The following is a 20,727-nucleotide window of genomic DNA, read 5'->3' as shown; positions in this document are numbered from 1 at the left end:
TATTATTATTATCACATGACCTAAAATTTATTTTCATTTGAAAGACACTTGTTTCTAGTTATGTTTCAATATGTTTAAAGTCTTGTGCTGCACTAAGTATTGCTTAGAATCCATTTCAATATATAATACACCTTCTCTGTATAAATTTATGTAAGTAAAGTCAATAATTTCTCAGTTACCTTAATTATTTTGCTAATGGCAGATGAAGCATCTGACAATGAATATATTCACCAAGAGTGTTTATATTGCTGGTAGAATGACTGATTCATTCCTTCCTTTTATTTTCCAAATCTTCTATAATGTGAGCATACTTTTTATTTTAAAAACTTTTAAGGATATCTATCTCTTGCCCGTATTATTTAAGGATGCAGTACTGTTCTTACACCAAAAGAGGGCACTAACACACCCAAAGGTAATCTCAAGGCAGAGGGAAAAAAATTGGTTCCTGCCAATTCAAAGAACAGCAGCACCATTGATTTTCATTCCTAAATTTGGGGAAATCTCTTGGTTTCATGACAACTTCAACCATTCCCAAAGCCATTCTCAAACTTTACTCTCCCAAGTATACACCTCGAAGAAAAGAAAGGCTGCTCAAATGCTTATTCTGAAAAGGAATAAACGTGCAAGAAATTTCAAGGTTTAGTAGTCTTATCATCTTTTTCATTTTCAGGAATAAATCACCAACTAAGGATCCATACAACATGTTCTATCTTCTGTGCACTAATTTTACAAAATTTGTAAATACACATCTCCAAGATTTAAATGTAACTGAAAGAGCTAAAAGAAAAGAAAAAAGGATTTATGACCACAAAAGGGAAACTGTTCAGTAATAAAAGGGGAAACGGAAATGGGCAGTTCAGTTTTTTATATGAATAATTACTTATGTAAAGAAAAGTATGCAGACATTTTCACATTGATTAGTTCTTTTCTTTGGTTACTTTTGCATTAATAGTTCATAATAAGTGAAGCCACTTTTTGAGTTGCAAAAGACATTGTGGATAATGTGTTTATAAACTCAGATCCAAATTTTGTGGCTGCTGAAATGGGTTAATAGTCTGCTCTACTACAGAGTTATGCTTACCAAAGACACTCCGTTCAAAACGGCACAGAAGGATCACTGACAAAATACAAAACTCACTGTCAAAGACAAACACACATGCTTTGGCCACGGATGCACCTGGCAGCAGGCCAAAGAAATTTGTAGGAATCCCTTTCAAGCTAGCAGTCTTCTCAAAGATGGTCAAGAAAAAAGTTTTTCATTCATTAAAATAACCTAACAACCCCACTTGCTTTCAATTTCAGATTTTAAAAGCACAGAAGACAAAATGGCCTTGACTACCCTTGCCCAACAGAATAACTAGGTGGATCTGAAAATGTGAACTTCTGAACTAAGTTATCTAAAGAATATAATTAAAGATAATAAATGCAGTGCTGAATCATGATGGAAAGGATAAAGGCACAAAACTCTGGCTTTAGTTTTCTATCCTTTTTTTTCCCCAAGTACAGTTGGTTATTTGCACATGTTTGACAACTTCTTAATTCTCCAACTAAGAAAGTCTAGACTTAAGTCTGCAGAAGATAACCAGATCCAATCTAAAATTAAACAAAACACTAGTTAATTGCTAATAACTGTGAAAGCCCAAACTTAAAAAGTGATTTTATGCCCTTTGCACACATTTATTTTTAATTCAATCTTCCGATGCTAGTCTTGTTATTGGTAACATGACACTTCTCCTATGGTTACAACACACTTGGACTTGGATGCTTCTTTGACAGTCTGTTAAGTAAGGCAGATAAATGACATGGTTTCAGACTATTGTAATAAGTGATAGAATTGTTTTCTTCTAAAAAACAGCTCATAGTCTCTAAAATCTTTACCAGAAATAAGCAAAAGAAATGTTAAAAATGAAGTATTAGGTAATATACATACCCTTGACTTCTGAGATCTCATTCTATTTTCCTGGGAGCTCTACTGAGTGTTTCCCTCATGGAAAAAATGGGTATCTGCTCGGTAACCGGGACAGCTTTTCCCCATTCTGCCTTATTCCCCCCAACCTTTAACTTCCTCCCAACACATTGCACATTAGAAATCGTTTAGAGTGAACACCCATATAATCACTACCTAGATTTTTATTCAATACTAGCAATGTCTTATTTTAATTTTTTTACTGTGGTAAATATACGTAACATAAAATTTAGCATCTTAACCATTTTTAAGTATGTAGTTCAGTGACGTTAAGTATATTCATTGTTGTGTAACCATCACCATGATCATTAATGTTTTACTATACTTACTTAACTGTTCTTCTTATCCACTAGCCCAACTTTTAAAAATATATTTCAAAGTAAATAACAAATATCAGGAAATGATCTTCAGCTTGCATATCATTAACAAAGTTCAATATTTACTGTTATTCTTTTGATATAAGATTTCCATACAATACATCCACTGAGTCGGGACACACGCACACACCTGTGTAACCCTATCAAACTACAGAATGTTATCGTCACCCCAAAAAGTTTTCTCATGTTATCTCCCAGACAACATGCCAAGAAGTAGCCACTGCTCTGCTCTGGTTCTTTCCCCTACATAGAATAGTTTGCTTGTTCTACGATTTCATATAAATGGAATCATGCAGTATGAATGCTTTCTGTACTGCTTCTTCCACTATTCATAATTTCTGAGATTCATCTGTATTTGCTGCAAGTATCAAAAAATAACTAGCTATACCACAGGTTATCTACTCCTTTATCGATGAATAGCTTTGAGCTGTGATGAATAAAACTGCTATGAACATATACGAGTGTTTGTATGAATGTTTTCATTTCTCTGCAGTGGAGTTGCCAGGTCATGGGACACATGCATGTTTAGTTCTCTTAAGAAACTGGCCAACCTTTCTCCAAAATATCTGTACTATTTTACATTCTTACCAGTAGTTTGAGAGTTAGTTGTTGTCAGTCTTTAATTTTAGCCATTCAGGTGGATGTGTAGTGATAACTTATTTTAATTACGTGAAGACTTGTGAAGTTGAACACATTTTCACTGGATTACTGGTTATTTGTATATCTTTTGTAAGTGCCAGAATCTTTTCTGCCCAATTTCTTTTATTGTGTTGTTTGCACTTTTATTGTAGAAATGTAGTTTTAAATATTTCCTGGATACTAGTCCCTCATCAAGACACGTTTTGTAAATACTTTCTCCTAGTCAATGGCTTGCCTATTAGTGGTGTCTTTTAATGAGGAAGTTTTACTTCTGATTAAGTCTAACTCATCAATCCTTTATTTTATGGCTAGTGCATTCTGTGACTTAAAAAACCTTTGTCTACCTCCAAGTCATGAAGATATTCTCCTATGCTTTCTTCTAAAAGTTTCATGATTTTAGTTTTTAATGTTCCATTTTAAGTTCATTTCTGCATATCATATGATGTAGGGATTGTGGTAGGCCGAATGCTAAGATGGCCCCAAGACTCTTACTCCTCGGTGTACATGCCTTATTTAATACTTCCTCCTACCCCCAAATGTGAGCAGACCCTGTGAATATGATGGGATAGTCACTCTTGTGTTTAAGCTTCAGTTATATAAGATACTGCAGCAGACTAGAGAGAAATTCTCCTAACAGCTTTTTTTTTTTTTTTTTTTTTTGCCGTACACGGGCCTCTCACTGTTGCGGCCTCTCCCGTTGCGGAGCACAGGCTCTGGACACGCAGGCTCAGCGGCCATGGCTCACAGGCCTAGTCGCTCCGCGGCATGTGGGATCTTGCTGGACCGGGGCACGAACCCGTGTCCCCCGCATCGGCAGGCGGACTCTCAACCACTGCACCACCAGGGAAGCCCCTCCTGACAGCTTTGAAGAAGCAAGCTACCATGTTGTGAGAGGGCCACAAGACCAGGATCTGAGTGCAGCCTCCTGGTGGTGGGCACGATCCCCGCCCCACCGCCAGCAAGCTAGAAGAGAGGGATCCGGTCCTTCAACCTCCAGTGAATCCTACCAACAATCAGTGAGCTTGGAAGAGAACCCTGAGCCTCAGATGAGATCCCAACCCTGGTTCACACCTGGTGATTTCAGAATCACACTTTATTTCAGCCTGGTGAGATCCTGAGGAGAGGATCCAACTAACCTGTGCCCAGACTCCTGACCCTTGAAAACTGTGAGATAATAAAGTTGGGCTAAGTTGCCAAATTTTTGGCAATGTGTTATTTCTGGATTCTCTGTTTCTTTGACCTACTTGTTGACTCTTTTGCAAGTTCCACAGTCTTTATTACTGGAGTTTTATAATGTCTTGGACTATTCCAAGCCCTCAATTTTGTCCTTTTTCAAGACTGCTTTGGATTTGCTAGGTCTGTGTACTTCCAAAGAAATTTTACAATGAGCTTGTCAATTTCTTTTTTTTTTTTAATTTTTTATTTTTTTATTAGTTTCTGCTTTATAACAAAGTGAATCAGTCATACATATACACCTGTTCCCACATCCCTTCCCTCATGCATCTCCCTCCTTCCCACCCTCCCCATCCCATCCCACCCCTGAGCTTGTCAATTTCTATTGAAAAATTCTTCTACGACTTTGAACTGTACTGAATCCATAGGTGAATCTGGCTAGGACTGACTTCTTTACGATATCCAGGTTTCCAATCCATGAACACAGCATGGTTCTCTTCTTAGACAATTCTTGAGCTTCTCTCTGCAGTTTTGTAATTTTCAGTATAGAAGTCTTACACATTTTTTTCTTTTGGTTAAATTTATTCCTATTTTATGCTTTGGTGCTATTGTAAATGGAACTTTAAAACTTTTTAATTTTCTGATTATTTGTTGCTAGTATATAACAAATGAAACTGAGTTTTGTGTATTAACCTAAAATCCTGTAAACTTGCTAAATTAAATTCACTTATTAGTCTTAGTAGTTGCTTTGTATCAATAGATTCCTTAGGATTTTCTATGTACACAATCATGTAATTTGCATATTAAGACAGCTTAACAACTTCTTTTCCAATAGTCATTCCTTTTATTTCTATTTCTTGTCTTAATTCAAAGGGGAGGACCTCCAGTATAATGCTGAATACAAATGGTGAGAGTGAGCATCTTTGCCTTGTATCCAATGTTAGAGGAAAGTGTCCAATATTTTGGCATTAAGCATAATGTCAGCTATAGTTTTCAAAAGATATTATTTATTAGACTGAGGAGATTACCTTCTATTCCTAGTTTGCTGAAAATTTTTGTCAGAAAAGGATGTTGAGCTTTTTCAAACACCTTTTCTGTATGTGACAGAGTGCTGGATTTGATATGCTAAATTTTTTTTTGATTTGCTAACTTTTTTTTTGATTTGCTAATATTTTGTGAAGGAATTTTCATCTTATTATGTTCCATAGGGATACTAGTCTATGATTTTCTTTGTAGTGTCTTTCTCCAGTTTTGGTATTACTATACATATACTAGTCTATGAGTTGGAAAGTGTTCTCTCCTCCTTTTTCCTTAAGTGCTTGAAAAAACTTCCCAGTAAAACCACTGGGCCTCGACTTTTTTTGGTGAGATTTTTAATAATGGATTTAATAGAAATTGTGTTAGCTTTGGTAAATTATATTTTTCAAGGAATTTGTTTCATCTAAGTTGGCATAAAGTTGTTCATAATATTCTATTGTCCTTTTAATATCTGTAGGATCTGAAATAACCCCCTTTTCATGCTTAATATTGGTAATCTGTATTTGCTTTTTTTTTGATCAGTCAAGAAATCAATTTTGTTAATCTTTTTCAGGAACCAAATTTTGGCTTTGTTAATGTTTTTTATTCCTTTAATTTCTGCTCTTATCTTTATTCTTTCTTTCCTACTTCCTTTGGATGTGCTTTGCTTTTTCCAGTTTAAGTTGAAACCTTAGATCACTGAATTTAGATATTTTTCTTTTCTAATACATGCACTTAGAACCAAAAATTTCCCTTTCAGCACTACATTCCACAAGTTTGATATATTGTATTTTCACTGTCATTCAGTTTAAGACATTTAAATTTTTTTCTCATGATTTCTTCTTTGAGCTATAGATTATATAAAAGTGATCTGTTTAATTTCCAAATATTTGGGAATTTTCCTAGATATCTTCATTGTTTAAAGTTTTTATTTCATTATGGTCTGAGAACATTTTTATTTATTTATTTTTTTGCGGTACACGGGCCTCTCACTGTTGTGGCCTCTCCTGTTGCGGAGCACAGGCTCTGGACGCGCAGGCTCAGCGGCCATGGCTCATGGGCCCAGCCACTCCATGGCATGTGGGATCTTCCCGGACCGGGGCACGAACCCGTGTCCCCTGCATTGGCAGGCGGACCCTCAACCACTGCGCCACCAGGGAAGCCCTGTGTCTTTACATTTAATGCATATCTTTTATAGTCAGCATATAAGTAGGTCTTGCATTTTTATGCAGTCTGTCACTCTGATTGTAGTCTTCAGTCCACTAACATAGTGATCGTACCAAGTCTCCCACCTCTTGGGAGACATACACCCTTGACTTTTCAATCTACTTAAAATATTGTACCACTTCATAAAAAATGTAGGAACCCCTGCTATAGTATAGATTCACATACTCTTGTCTTTTGTTATAAACTGTCATATGAAATAAACATTATAATCTCCGCACACATTATAATTTCTCCTTTAAACAGTCTTACATATTTTAAAGAAGAGGAAAAAAAATAAGTCTTTTATTTTTACTCAGCTATTTACCATTTTCAATGCTCTTCATTCTTTCCTGAAGGTCTAAGTTTCTATCTGGTATCAATTCCCTTCAATCTGAAGAACTTCTTTTTCTGTTTCTTGTAGTACAGGTCTTCTAGTGATAGATTCTCTTAGTTTTCTTTTATCTAAAAATGTCTTTATTTTGCCTTCATTCTTGCAAGGTATTTTTGCTGAACAGAGATCCTGGTTGACTTTTTTCCCCGTTTGGCACTTTAAAAGATATTATTTCACTGTCTTCTGGCATCTGTGGTTAGTGGTAAGAAGTACGCTCTAATTATAATTGTCATTCCTTTATGCGTGTCAGTTTTCTCCTTATCTTTCGTTTCAGCAATTTGACTAAGATATACTGGGAAGGAAAGGATTAACTTGGCAGTTCTGGAATGCTCAAACCCTGAACATGCCAAAGAAAGGTCTGTCTTCAGGACTGGCCTTTGCCTGGCTCCTGGGAGATGAACTCTGAGCCCTTGGCATATTCTGGCTGATAAGTGTTTTTGCATACCTGGGGCCTTGGGCCATGCTGTACCAGCATGACCACTTAAGTCTACCTGAACAATATGATTTATGGCAAACACCTGTTCTTGCTCTAGGTGGCTGGGGTCTGAGTAGCTGAGGTAAGTCATGGGGATACTGCGTGCCACCCTGAACACCCAGGACTGGGTGAGCTTCCCTAGTTGGCAGCACTTTGCACATGTTGTCACGTGTCCTTGATGGGAGAATTAAGGACAGCTCTGTGTGACTCTACTGGACACCTGGAGCTTGCACCTGGTTCCTCCTGGACTTTATCCCATGTGTCTTTCCCCTTTGTCAATTCTAATCTGTGTCCTTTTGCTGTATACAGTGAGTACAACAGCTTCTGAATCCTGTGAGTCCTTCTAGCAAATCATTGAGCCTGACAGTGGTCTTGGGAACCTCTGACACGTGTACCAAGGTATGGTTTTCTTCATCCTCATCCTAGTAGGTGTTTGCTAAGCTTCTTTAATCAGTAAATATGTTTTTCATAAAATTTGAAGGTTTTTTTTCGGCCATTTTATCTTCAAATATGTTCTTCTCCAGCCTCTCACTTTCTTCTCTTCTGGGATTCCAACTATACATGTTAGCTCTTATAATATTGTCCCAAAAGTCCCTGACGCTTGGTAATATTTTTTTCTTTCTATTCTTCAGGTTGGGTGCTTTTCTGTTCATCTATCATCGAGTTCACTGACTCTTCTATCATCTCTGTTTTACTGTTAAGGCTACTCAGTGAATTTTAATTTTAGCTGCTGTATTATAGAATTCCACTTTGCTCTTTTTTGTTTCTATTTCTCAGTTGAGGTTTCCCTTTGTTTTCATTCAGTGCAAGAATATTTTCCCTTACTTCAACTGATCAGTTATAGTAGCTGCCTTAAAACCTGTTTGTCAATTCTAACATATGAAGTTAGTTTCTGTTGGTTGTCTTTTTTCTTCAGACTAAGTTATATTTTCCTGGTTTTTAAAATGTTGTGTAGTTATAGATAATATCTTGGACATTGCGAATATTATGCTGTATAGCCTCTGGACTCTGTTATATTCCTCTGGAGAGTACTGATATTTCTGTTTTAGTATGCAATTAAATTTGGCTTAGACCCAAACTGCAAACTCTCTGGGCAATCAATACCTCAAATCTTAGTTCAGTTCTTTTATCTTTGTGGTTCAGGGATTAAAAAGAAGCTTAGATAGAGAGCTTATACTCAGAATTTTAGGCTGTCACTCTCTAGATCTCTCCTTTCCAGGATTCCTCCTCCCCTCACTTTTCAGTGGTTGAACAGCTGTGGCTGACCTGAATTCTGTCCTCTGATAAGTTTTCTATTAAGTTTTAAACCAAGCTGCCAGGGGCCAACCTTCAGCCTTCCTCTGGCTAAAAGCAGTAAAAATGGAAAATTAATTCCATGCTATCTCTTCCTGAAAGTGTCAGCCCTTTTTCAGAATCTGTCTGCTTTTGCTCATTTTCCAGTGTTTCCAGGGCTCCCTCGCTGCCCCCACAATTTTGTCCAGAGACATAGTTACATGCAGAAAGATCAGGTCCAGTGAAAGCCTACTTGGCCATATTGCAAGAAAAGTCATCGTGATCTTATTTTTAAAAATTCACTTCAGAATCACTGTGTGTAGGTATACAGATTCACTTTTTTTTTTTTTTTTGCGGTATGCGGGCCTCTCACTGTTGTGGCCTCTCCCGTTGCGGAGCACAGGCTCCGGATGCGCAGGCTCAGCGGCCATGGCTCACGGGCCCAGCCGCTCCGCAGCACATGGGATCCTCCCGGACCGGGGCACGAACCCGTATCCCCTGCATCGGCAGGCGGACTCTCAACCACTGCGCCACCAGGGAGGCCCCAGATTCACTTTTAATGATACCAAAGTAGGTATTATTCTGAAAACCTTGTTTTCTAACTTGTTTTCTTCTACTTTAAGCATTCATCATGTAATAAAAACTCTGCTATATTCAATAATATAGTTTCTATTAATTAATTATGAACATTTTCACATAACAGAAGAAACTTCAACTTTGACAGCAAATTGACAGTAACTAGAAAAATAATGCACACACCCAGAAGTGAAACTGATAAGCAGTGGCACAACGACCCTAGAGAAATATGTGCGTATGTGTAAAAACAGGCAAGTACAAGGACGTTAACTTCAGCACTGTCTATAATAGTAAAAAAATGGAAAATAATCCAAATCTTAATTAAAAGAGAAATAACATAGTAATAAAATTGATTACTACACAGCTGTTAAATAGAATTATACACATTTCAACATGAAAAGAGTTAAAAAAAAACCTAATGTTGAATGAAACAAGTTGCATAACAAAAATAATATTAGTAAAGCTTTAAAAATACAAAACAATACCACACATGCACCAATTTAAAATGTAGTGGAAGGATGTTATCAGCTCCACTGACGGTAGTTACCCTCTGGGCAAGGGGAAGGAGTGGGTCAGGTGGTAATCAAAGCATCCTTTAGTTTGGAAGCAAATATGATCACTAATTAACAATTAACAGAGTTAATTCTAATGTATAGAAATACAAGTGTATGTCTTTTTGTACTTTTCTATATTTTTCAATTTCTTAAAAAAAAAAACGGGGGCTTCCCTGGTGGCGCAGTGGTTCAGAGTCCACCTGCCGATGCAGGGGACACAGGTTCGTGTCCCGATCTGGGAGAATCCCACATGCCACGGAGCGGCTGGGCCCGTGAGCCATGGCCGCTGAGGCTGCGCGTCCGGAGCCTGTGCTCCGCAACAGGAGAGGCCACAATAGTGAGAGGCCCACGTACCGCAAAAAAAAAAAAAAAAAAAGAAACACCAACCTATAACAATTTCAATGGCTATATAGTATTCGACTGCACAGATATATTAAAAGATACTCAAACAATCTCTAATTGTTAAGATACTGAGATATATGCCACTATCATAAACAGCCCTACAAAGAACATCTTTGTAGTTGTTTTTGCACATAAATGCTTTTTTTTTTTAACTTAGAATTCATACCTAGAAACAAAATTGCTAGGTCATTTCTAGTTCTTTGTTATATACTGTCATATATACCATAGAACAGCAAAAGAAAAATAAAATACCATTAATTTTTTCATTGTTTCTTTTGCCTCTTTTCCCCAACAACTTTAGGCAGGACATAATTACAGAACTGGTTTTACTTTAGAAAGGAAGACTACTCAGATATACTACTTAGAACTAGACTCTGGTATATTTTGCTATAGTTTATATTTTAAAAGGTTTATTCATGAAGACAATTTTAAAAGGTTTTCAATTCTGAAACCTTAAGGAAGACCTTTTAGCTTCTTGGTCTAATTATACTAGTCTTCTTTAATCATCATCTAAAAATATCTACTAATCACAGAATTTGGTCAGTGACAAATATCCTAAACTTCCATACTCCTTTTTACCTCTCACACTAGATTAAATAACTCAGTTGAGATTTACTGATAATTACTACACAGTACTTTATTTACTACAACACTGTGAAGCAAGGCAAAATAACTACGAGAATATTAACAAAGGAAGATGCCAAACTAATCTGGCCAGTTGTCTAAGGTCACACTAAAGCAGGTATTTGCCAGAATTAGACTCTGGATTGTTGCCTTACTTCTATATGCCTCATCACTCACAAGAATTACCTTTAAGAATTTTGACAACTAATGAAGAAAGCTAGAATATACCAGAGTCAGAGAATCATATTATTGAAATGATATCGATGAACACCTACTTCAACGTCCTCACTTTACAACGGAGGCCCCAAAAGGTGATGTAATGTAACTGTTTAAAGTCACAATTCTAGACTCTGTAAAGCAACAATAATTCAACTCTCTTTAATCCAAGTTCAACAATCTTCAATTACTAGAGTATAACAGCTATCCTTAACTGCCATTTCAAATTTTTGAGTTTATAAAAAAGCCTCGATGTTTTCACTGATAATTATTAACACTTCATTCAACTAACAAATAATTATCCAGTACCTACTATATGCCAGGTCCTGTACTTGGTGCTAAATGAATATTCACTATATTCTAGGCCCTGCATTACCTGTATTTTCACATGTAACCCTCTCACTATTATAAAGTAAGCACCATTAATATCTCTATTTTAAGGATTAAAATTTAGTAAGATTAAATAATCTGCCCATGGTCTTCAGCAAGGAAATGTCTTTATAAAAAGTAAACAGTGCCCTTCTGCTGCAGGCACTAAGGGCAGCAACCGTGGCTCTGCAGCAGCCCATGACTATGGGCTTCAAGGTGACCCACGTGAGCAAGGAAGGTGACGCACAGATACCAGCAGGGCACCTTACCAAGCAAAGCAAGTTAGTGAGGGACAAGCTCTGAGAGGCATGGGGCTTCACTCCTTGCAAGGAGTGCCCCTGCAGGAGGAGCTGAGCAGTGTTCTGGATACTGTGAGGAGAGGAAAGTGGCTGCTAAGGACTGAGCCCCCCTCCTTACTCTGCATAATTAAACCTTCACAGAAAAAAAAAAAAAAGTAAATGGTATAATCTCACTTATAAATTTATCCTAATGAAAATATTTTTTGTTTTAAATATTATAACTCTGCATATGATTTCATTTGAAAGAAGGGATCTATTGTTTAAAAAGTTTGGAAGGGCTTCCCTGGTGGCACAGTGGTTGAGAGTCCGCCTGCCGATGCAGGGGACACGGGTTCGTGCCCCGGTCCAGGGGGATCCCGCGTGCCGCGGAGCGGCTGGGCCCGTGAGCCATGGCCACTGAGCCTGCGCGTCCGGAGCCTCCGCAGCGGGAGGGGCCCCAGCAGTGAGAGGCCCGCGTACCGCAAAAAAAAAAAAAGTTTGGAAAACCACAGAGTCCTACATAGCACCTAACACTGACCATACAGTAAGTGCAGAACTTGGTATCAGATTAGAGGTTGCGGGTCACTTTTGGAGGGTTTTATATATCCTTTTTTCATTATACTTTCTAAGACACCAGAACAGAGAGCATTTGAAATAATTTAACTGAAGGCCAACCGCTAGCAAAGTAATCACTCAAATAAACAGAAGACAAGGGGAAGGGCTTCTAGTACCATACATTGGGTTTTGGCCTGAAGCACGATAAACAAGGTCCAAAGTAGAAGAATGCACGAGTTCTCTTAAGTATTACTCACAAAGCTGTACTACAATACTGGTTACCTACTTTCAGAGCATAAAATCTCTGCGGTGTAAGATCAAATTAATTAAAAGTTTCATTTACTATCTTCCCAGCAGGGATTCCTTTATCTTTGATTGCTAAATAGATTTTCCAAGCCCCATAGCAAAAAACCCAAGTGCCAAGCAGTGCTACTATTATGGAGATTTAAAAATAAGCTTTGTAAATAAATAAGAGCCTAGGATATTCTTAAAAGCAGCAATCTCCCCTAGGGGCAACGTACAAGAAAAGGAGAACCTTGAAAAAACTGGACCATAAAATTCTTTCTTTAGGAGAATATTAATTTGAACAGGTTGTCTGTTGCTTTGGAAAATATTTGTACAAGAAAAACAAATCAAGCAACCATTAAAAAAATCTACGTTTTCCCGTTTTACTGTATATTTTTATTCTAGCTGTAATTTTGGTGATATAAATCAGAGACTAAAAAAATAGCACTCTAAATAATCAATCATAGCAGAATTAACCACATGCAGTATTTCTAATGTAAACAGTTACCTGAGAATTCTGTCTGAAGTCTTGCTAGGACATCCTTGTTTACCAGTCCAGTCTTGCTAAGGCTGGAAGGGATATCTACCCTAGTAGCTTCTTTGGTAATAGTGGGCTTCTTGGAAATCCCGAGATCAGATCCAGTCTTGACATCTTTGTGTTCTAGGACATCACAGGATCTCTCTGGCCAAGATTCTGGAGCAAATGTTAAAGTCTGCTTGAGTATTCCTTCGGGAGATTCTACTTTATCCTGTTCAGAAGCCGACTTCTCAGCCTTCCTTTCACTCAGTTCTTTCAGTGCTTTGATTGTGAGCTGTTCCTGGTCTAAGTCAAGAGATGCTACTGGAGTACCTTGGGTAGGGAAAACACCCAGAAGCTCACTCCCATCTGTTTCTTTGCTTTGTTCACTGTATTTGCCTTCTATGTTTTTAATTTCAGAACCACCTGACTCACTTTCATGTAAAACGTCTACAGGAAGAGCTGTTTTAAAGTCCTCAGTTTTCTCTGATGTTGCTTCGAAGGTGTTTCCTTCACCTTTACCTCCTATTCCTTTCTCTCTGGTTTCTGTAAAGAGGTCCTCTGGGGAAGAATCATCTATATCTTGAACACTTTTTTCATGCAATGACTCCAAATAGGAAGAGGCTGTCACATTTCGTGAGAATTCTGTCTTACCATTAAAAACCTTTGGAGGTGCTTCTGAAGGAAGTTTGGGGTTCTCAGCTGCAACAAGCTTTTCAGGAGCAACTGCACTCATACTGCCTGACTGCTCCACATCTTCTGACATGACATTCGCATTAGGTACTTGTGAACATGCTGCCTCACCAGCTGGACTCCTGCCAAGAATATCAGGCTGAACTTGTCGTGGCCCAGAGTCACTGATGGACCCGTCAAGGTTTCCAGATGTCTTATCTTCCCTATTACAGTTAAGACTCTCTTTGATTGCTCCTTCATCTGTTTTTACAACAGCACTTGGGATGGAAACAGGTTTGTCAGCCTGAATTCTGTTGCTCTCAAATGAAGTACCTGCTGTGATGTCCTCAGACGCACCAGAACCACCAGCCTCTGTCACTTGTCCCAACACAGAGGTCTGCCAGGTCACTTCACCTCTCAGGTGGCCATCAGGTAAAACCACTTTCACTGTGGCCACTCCAGAACCAAGAGAGACACATTTCTCAAGTGGAGATCCGGGTAACTCTGTAAGTGTGTCATCTGTTTTTTGCACACTGCCTCGCACACCTTTGATATGGATTTCCTGTGTGGAGGTGAGACAGTCTGGCGTAGCATTTTCCTGCGGGAGAGATGTTTCTGCCCAATCACCTGTTGATTTAGGGATAGTAGTGCTCCCACTGATAGAACATACAGGAATTTTCTGATGAGTGTTACTTTTAAGATTTACAACTGGAATTTCTGAAACATATTCACCCATGTCAGGGCCTGTAGCTTTTGTGATGTAGTCAGATTTATCACTCTGCTGTTTTACTTGGGGAACCAAATCCCAAGTCAATATTTCATTAGTAAAGTTATGCATATCATTTACACATCTAGATACCTCCTCCAATGCTGCAGTTGTGTGTGAAAACTGCCTAGTGAGCAACGCAGAGGCTGGGGAACGCCCTGTTTCTTTATCTCTCAGTGGAAATACTTTGTCATTAGACTCAGAAATGTCTGCAGGTGATTCTCTATCAGTGTGCACTGCCCAGCTACCAAAATCATTTATGTTTTCCTTATATGCGTCTTTAAATTCTCTGTCAAATGCTGCTTTGTCAATAATTACTTCAAATGGTGATTCAGGGGAATCCTTTTCCATAATACCAACTCCTGAAACTTCAGAGGGGGACAAGGAATATGTACAAATACCTTCCGCTTTATACTGCTCGGTGGGTGGCTTCTGGGCTGTTAGCAAAGTGAATTTGTCATCTGCATCCAAGGCAGTTCTATCGTCCCTACTTGGTACCTCATTTGGGTTCTTGGACTCTTGATCTTTATTTATCTGCTGTTGCATTTGACCAACTTCCTTTGAGAGAAAAGCAGGATGATCTGGGAAACTGTCTGGAATGGAAGGACGGTTACAGTGAACTCCTTCTGAAACAGAAACTGGGGAGTCTGCTATGTCTTTACTGGTCCCCTGAGGCTTTTCCATCTTTTTCACATCTAGAAGAGCCAAGCAGTCTTTTCTTTCTTTGGTTAAAATAGGCTGGCTGCCTAACACTTTACTTTTTTCTCCATGTAGTACTGTAAGGTCAGTGCTATATATTTCAGAAGGTGAACAAAAGAAGGAAGTCAAAGTTTCTGAAGGTGGCTCATCAGAGCAAAGAGAGCTCAATCCCTCTATGGTCAGAATTTGAAAGAAAAAAAAATTGTTTACCAGGTACAATTACACATTAGCTAGTCAGGCCAAGCAGCATGCTTTTTATTTTAAAATTCGTATATATACACACAGGATGTACATATACACACACATAAATTTATAACAAAACAATGATCAACAGCTATCCTATAAGACATGCATAAAAATGTCAGCAGTGAAACAGAAAAGGCTTATCATGCTACAAATTGCAAAAGACAAAAAATTTTCACGACAAAATACTTTTCAATTTACTTTTTCCCTTTAATGGTAAAGCATAAAGAAGGGTATAATAAGATGGATAATCTGGGGAAGTGTTTTTCCTTTGGTATTTGATATAGCTATTCAACAGAAACAATGTAATCCATATAAAACAAACAACTTGATATTATGAAGTACTGATATGCTCTCATCTGTAGGGGGAACAATTCAGGACACACACCTTCTATAAAACCACTGTTAAGAGTCTGACAGTCTGAAAAGGAAAAAAAGAAGTGACCAGAGTTCCCCTCCCACCCCCAGAGATAGAGCGGACCCTTCCTAAGTCTAAAAATCAGACTAGAAGTAGTCTATTCCATCCATAGGGAAGATGGGCCCCAGGAACAGATGGCTTCAATGTCTTAAATTAAAGGGCACTGAAAAGGTCTTAAACTAAAGGGCACTGAAAAGGCTGGTCTGTTCCAAAATCTCTTGCACCACCTTGCCAATTCAAACAAAACTGAACTGTGCAAATTGGTTTCCTTTATTAAGAAGAGTAAACTTCAGAAATCCTTTTAAAAACAGAAAATATCCCCCTAAAAGTAATACATTAATTAAGTCTTAACAGTTTTTAATATCACAGTAGCCACTGATTTACCACACTGTTTTCCAACTAACCAATCTAGGAAGCTTTTACTGGGGAAAAGATCAAAACAACTGTCCCAAGGGCAGGCACTATCTTTCTTACACACTATTGTATCTCTGGAGTTGGAACAAAGTAGGTCTTAAATAAATAGTTCCAAATGAATGAATCAAACATTCAGCTTGGTCAGATGTGAGACCTAAGTAGGCTCAGGACAGCAATGCCTTCCTTGAGTGTGAATGAGTAATTAGGAAGATGTGAAAGAGAAAAAGCTTAGGGATTACTTTTACTCAGCTTATGTTCTTTTTCAGTGAGAAGCTGAATTAACCAGACAAAAGCAAAATTATGATTTATTCAAAACCATTTTATAAAGATGAAAAGAAATATCTTATTACAAGAAATAAAATTCCACTATAATAAAAATGTTTCCAAATGCCAGATAAAGTTCCCCTATTTTAACACATCACTGGAGTCTGATGTAATAGGATCTCTGACTTTTAGAACAGTGTAACTGTAATCATCGGGGGTGGGGCGGGGGCAGGGAAAGTCTTTGTAAATTGAGGAAAAATAAAGTTTGGTGGTACAAACTGTACCAGTGAGACAGACAGTACAGTAAGCTGTAATTCATATTTAGTTCTAATGCAGTAAACATGGCTTGCATCTCTCACTGTATAGTATGGATACTCAGCAAGATTGGATTAAGGATAAATGAAGCTCACCACTGTAGATTAAAATGTTTTAAAAAACCTGAAATTTAAAGAACTATGGCCTACGTTTAAATCAGAAATATTCCACAGGGCTTCCCTGGTGGCACGGGGGTTAAGAATCTGCCTGCCAATGCAGGGGACATGGGTTCGAGCCCTGGTCCAGGAAGGTCCCACATGCCGCGGAGCAACTAAGCCCGTGCACCACAACTACTGAAGCCATGTGCCACAACTACTGAAGCCCGCGCACCTAGAGCCCATGCTCCACAAGAAGAAGCGACCGCAATGAGACGTCTGCGCACCACAACAAAGAGTAGCCCCCGCTCAAGGCAACTAGAGAAAGCCCCTGCACAGCAACGAAGACCCAACGTAGCCAAAAATAAATAAATATATTTTTAAAAAAAGAAAAAAGGAAAGAAATATTCCACAATCTGAGCTATGTATTATTACTGAATTTACTGCGGACTGTTCCTACCAGGAAACATTCAATGGACTAAATCTGGAATAAGGTAAAACTGGGACCGCCCCCCTCCCTTCAAACAGGAATGGAGGACTTCCCTGGTGGCGCAATGGTTAAGAATCTGCCTGCCAGTGCAGGGGACATGGGTTCGAGCCCTGGTCTGGGAAGATCCCACATGCCACGGAGCAACTAAGCCCGTGTGCCACACTGCTGAGCCTGTGCTCTAGAGCCCGCGAGCCACAACTACTGAGCCTGCGTGCCACAGTACTGAAGCCTGCACGCCTAGAGCCCATGCTCCGCAACAAGAGAAGCCACCACAGTGAGAAGCCTGTGGACCACAACTAACAGTAGCCCCAGCTCACTGCAACTAGAGAAAGCCTGCGCGTAGCAACAAAGACCCAACGCGGCCAAAATTAAATAACTTAAAAAACAAACAAACAGAAATGGAATCTTAAGGTGAACAAAACTGACTCCACCTCAGAGGGAAGGCTCAGCTTATATGTTTTATAGAGACTGAGATTTCAGAAGATTTAGACCTGTCATTTTACAGAAACAAGTGGACAAAATGAATTAGTAATAATTCATTAGTAGTTACTGAGTGCCATTATCACGTGCCTAACACTGTTTTAGAAACTAGATTAAAAGCAGTGAACAACACAGAAAAAATCCTTGCCTTTGTGGAGTTTACAATACAGAGTGGGAGACAGAAAATAAGCAAAATCAATAAGTAAAATGATGATGATGTGGAGGTGGACTGGATGAAATGAAAAAGAAAGCAACCTACATTGAATGCTAATGAAAGAATGCACACAGTACTACAAACATAAAAAGCAGGGTAGGGCGGTTCCCTGGCGGTCCAGTGGTTAGGACTCGGTGCTTTCACTGCCGTGGGCCCTGGTCAGGCAACTAAGATCCCGCAAGCCACACAGTGAGGACAAAAAAAAAAAAAGCATGGTAGAAATGTTTTGCTTTGTCAGGACACAAACTTTTCAGTTTTCTAAGCCTTGTTTCTTTTCTAACTTCCTTGAACTCTTTTTTTTTTTAAGATTTTTTTTGATGTGGACCATTTAAAAAATCTTTATTGAATTTGCTACAATATTGCTTCTGTTTTATGTTTTGGTTTTTTGGCTGAGAGGTATGTGGGATCTCAGCTCCCCGACAAGGGAATGAATCCGCACCCCCTGCATTGAAAGGTGAAGTCTTAACCAACGGACCGCCAGGGAAGTCCCTCCTTGAACTCTTAATACTCCAAAAGTTTCGGGTTAGGTATATAATAATCTGAGGTAAAGCTAGAAGATTAGGTTAGCAATCGTATTCTCAGAATAACAACAAGTTCTGTACTGAATGCCATGACTGCTTGACAGACTTCAAGCATCTTACTGAAGATCTGTCAATATGATGTAACTATTATATATACAAAAGAACTTTAATCATGTTCCCTAACAATAATTTTGTGACTTAACACTTGGAGTGGATAGTGTTTTCAGGGCACAGGTTTAGGGGGTAAACAGAGTATGATGTTGCATTCATTCCTCAGTGATCATGAGATGCAGATATTAGCTCTCATGACTGTCAATCAAGGTTTCCCACATGTAGCAAAATAAGTTAGCATCCTCATCTTTGTTTTAATTTTAATAATTATCTTGTTTAGAATTTCAGCAAATGGAAAGAAGTTTATTTGGCTAGTTGAAACCCTCACCAAGTTGAACAGAGCTGACCTGTACCAAGACAATGAAAAAACTGGTCTGGAAGTAAAGAACTTATAATGGCATGAAAACATTAAATAAAACAAAGACCAGAATCTAATAAGCCTTTAGAAACTAAGCTCCCATAAGTAAAGATTCTTCCAATTAGTCAGTATGACACAATAGTCATTAGTGTTGTCAAAGTCTGTACCTGGCAAAACAGCAGAAAACTCCAGGGAGTTTGAAGGGTGTTAGTTTTTAAAAATACTATACGCTGGAAAACTGCCTGATGGAATAACTCTGGATTATCTTACATCTCAGAAAATGTCCACTACCTTTCCTTTTCCAAAAGATCCAGCCCTTCACATGCACTACAAGATATTTTCAACATTACTCAAAACACATGTCTGTCAAAAATCTCATTATATTTTCTAGATTAGTTATTTGCTATAATGCAATTTAATGTGCACATTCATTTTCAAAAAGTCTAGTTACTCAAAAATATAGCATTATTCTAGTTATTAACAAGCAAGAGTTATACATCTAATAGACTTGTCAAAAAGGGAATCAATATATGGTAAGAGGTGAAAAATGTCATAACCCCGTAATGATCACGAGAATGTCCCCAAATGTATTTCAGTACTGAGCTCCCTGCTTACTCAATTTCTTCTTAAACTCTAAATATTCAGAAGTCTCCATTTAAGTATATTATTTTAAATAAGACTAGGAATTTAAGTTAGCAGTCATATTCTAAATTTCTAGACCACTCCCAAACCAAAAATTCCTATTAAAAGATGCAAACTCCGGTCTTTTCTGGTGGCGCAGTGGTTAAGAATCCGCCTGCCAATGAAGGGGACATGGGTTCGAGCGCTGGTCCGGGAAGATCCCACATGCCGCCGAGCAACTAAGCCCGTGTGCCACAACTACTGAGCCTGTGCTCTAGAGCCTGCGAGCCACAACTACTGAGCCTGCATGCCACAACTACTGAAGCCCGCATACATAGAGCCCATGCTCCGCAACAAGAGAAGCCACTGCAACGAGAAGCCCACGCACCACAACAAAGAGCACCCCCCGCAACTAGAGAGAGCCCACGCGCAGCAACGAAGACGCAACACAGCCAAAAAATAAAACACCAAACAAACCAAAAAGATGCAAAATCCTTTCATCACACTTACTAATCGTGTGGCCTTAATCTCAGTTCCTTAATCTCATCTGAAAATTGAAAATTGGGATACTAAAGCACCTAACTTGAGAACTGCTGTGAGGATTAAATGAGTTAATACATGTGAAGTGCTTAGAACAGGATCTGGCACTTAATAAATCTTCCATAAATGTCCCCAAACACCATATTCTCAAAAAAGTATCTCCTGACATAGAGACTCCAGACCATATGCCTTTTTGTTTGGGGAGAGAAAAAAGGCATAGTGCCAAATCACAACCACCTTCATGTGGTATATAATAAAGAAAATCCTCATTTAGAGTTTTAGACACTTTCCCTCCAACCAGCCATAAATAAAAGGAAGTAATTCTTTTTTTTTTGCGATACACGGGCCTCTCACTGTTGTGGCCTCTCCCGCTGCGGAGCACAGGCTCCAGACGCGCAGGCTCAGCGGCCGTGGCTCACGGGCCCAGCCGCTCCGCAGCACGTGGGATCTTCCTGGACCGGGGCACGAACTCGTGTCCCCTGCATCAGCAAGCAGACTCTCAACCACTGCGCCACCAGGGAAGCCCTAAAGGGAAGTAATTTAAAGAGCTTTTATCTACTTCAAAATTTTGGGTGATGCAACTTCTGAATCATCTAATACAAACAAAATGCCTA

General features: G+C 38.7%; 1 protein-coding gene across 3 annotated transcripts in view; it reads right to left on the bottom strand.

Annotated features, from left to right (window-relative positions):
- The window catches only part of RTN3 (reticulon 3), a 62,274-nt gene that overhangs the window by 21,262 nt on the left and 20,285 nt on the right, over positions 1–20,727 (bottom strand). Inside the window, exon 2 of one of the 3 annotated variants that reach the window (XM_081238985.1) lies at positions 12,884–15,202. The exons of the other annotated variants lie outside the window; for them this stretch is intronic. Within the exon in view, the coding sequence (XP_081095111.1) occupies positions 12,884–15,202 (2,319 nt within the window). The remainder of the gene's footprint in view (positions 1–12,883; positions 15,203–20,727) is intronic. 3 annotated transcript variants of the gene reach the window in all.

This window comes from Mesoplodon bidens (assembly GCF_964165515.1).
Source record: "Mesoplodon bidens genome assembly, chromosome: 7".
Taxonomy (NCBI): domain Eukaryota; kingdom Metazoa; phylum Chordata; class Mammalia; order Artiodactyla; family Ziphiidae; genus Mesoplodon; species Mesoplodon bidens.
The sequence above is the reverse complement of the archived record's forward strand: the minus strand, read 5'-3'. Positions and strand labels throughout refer to the sequence as shown.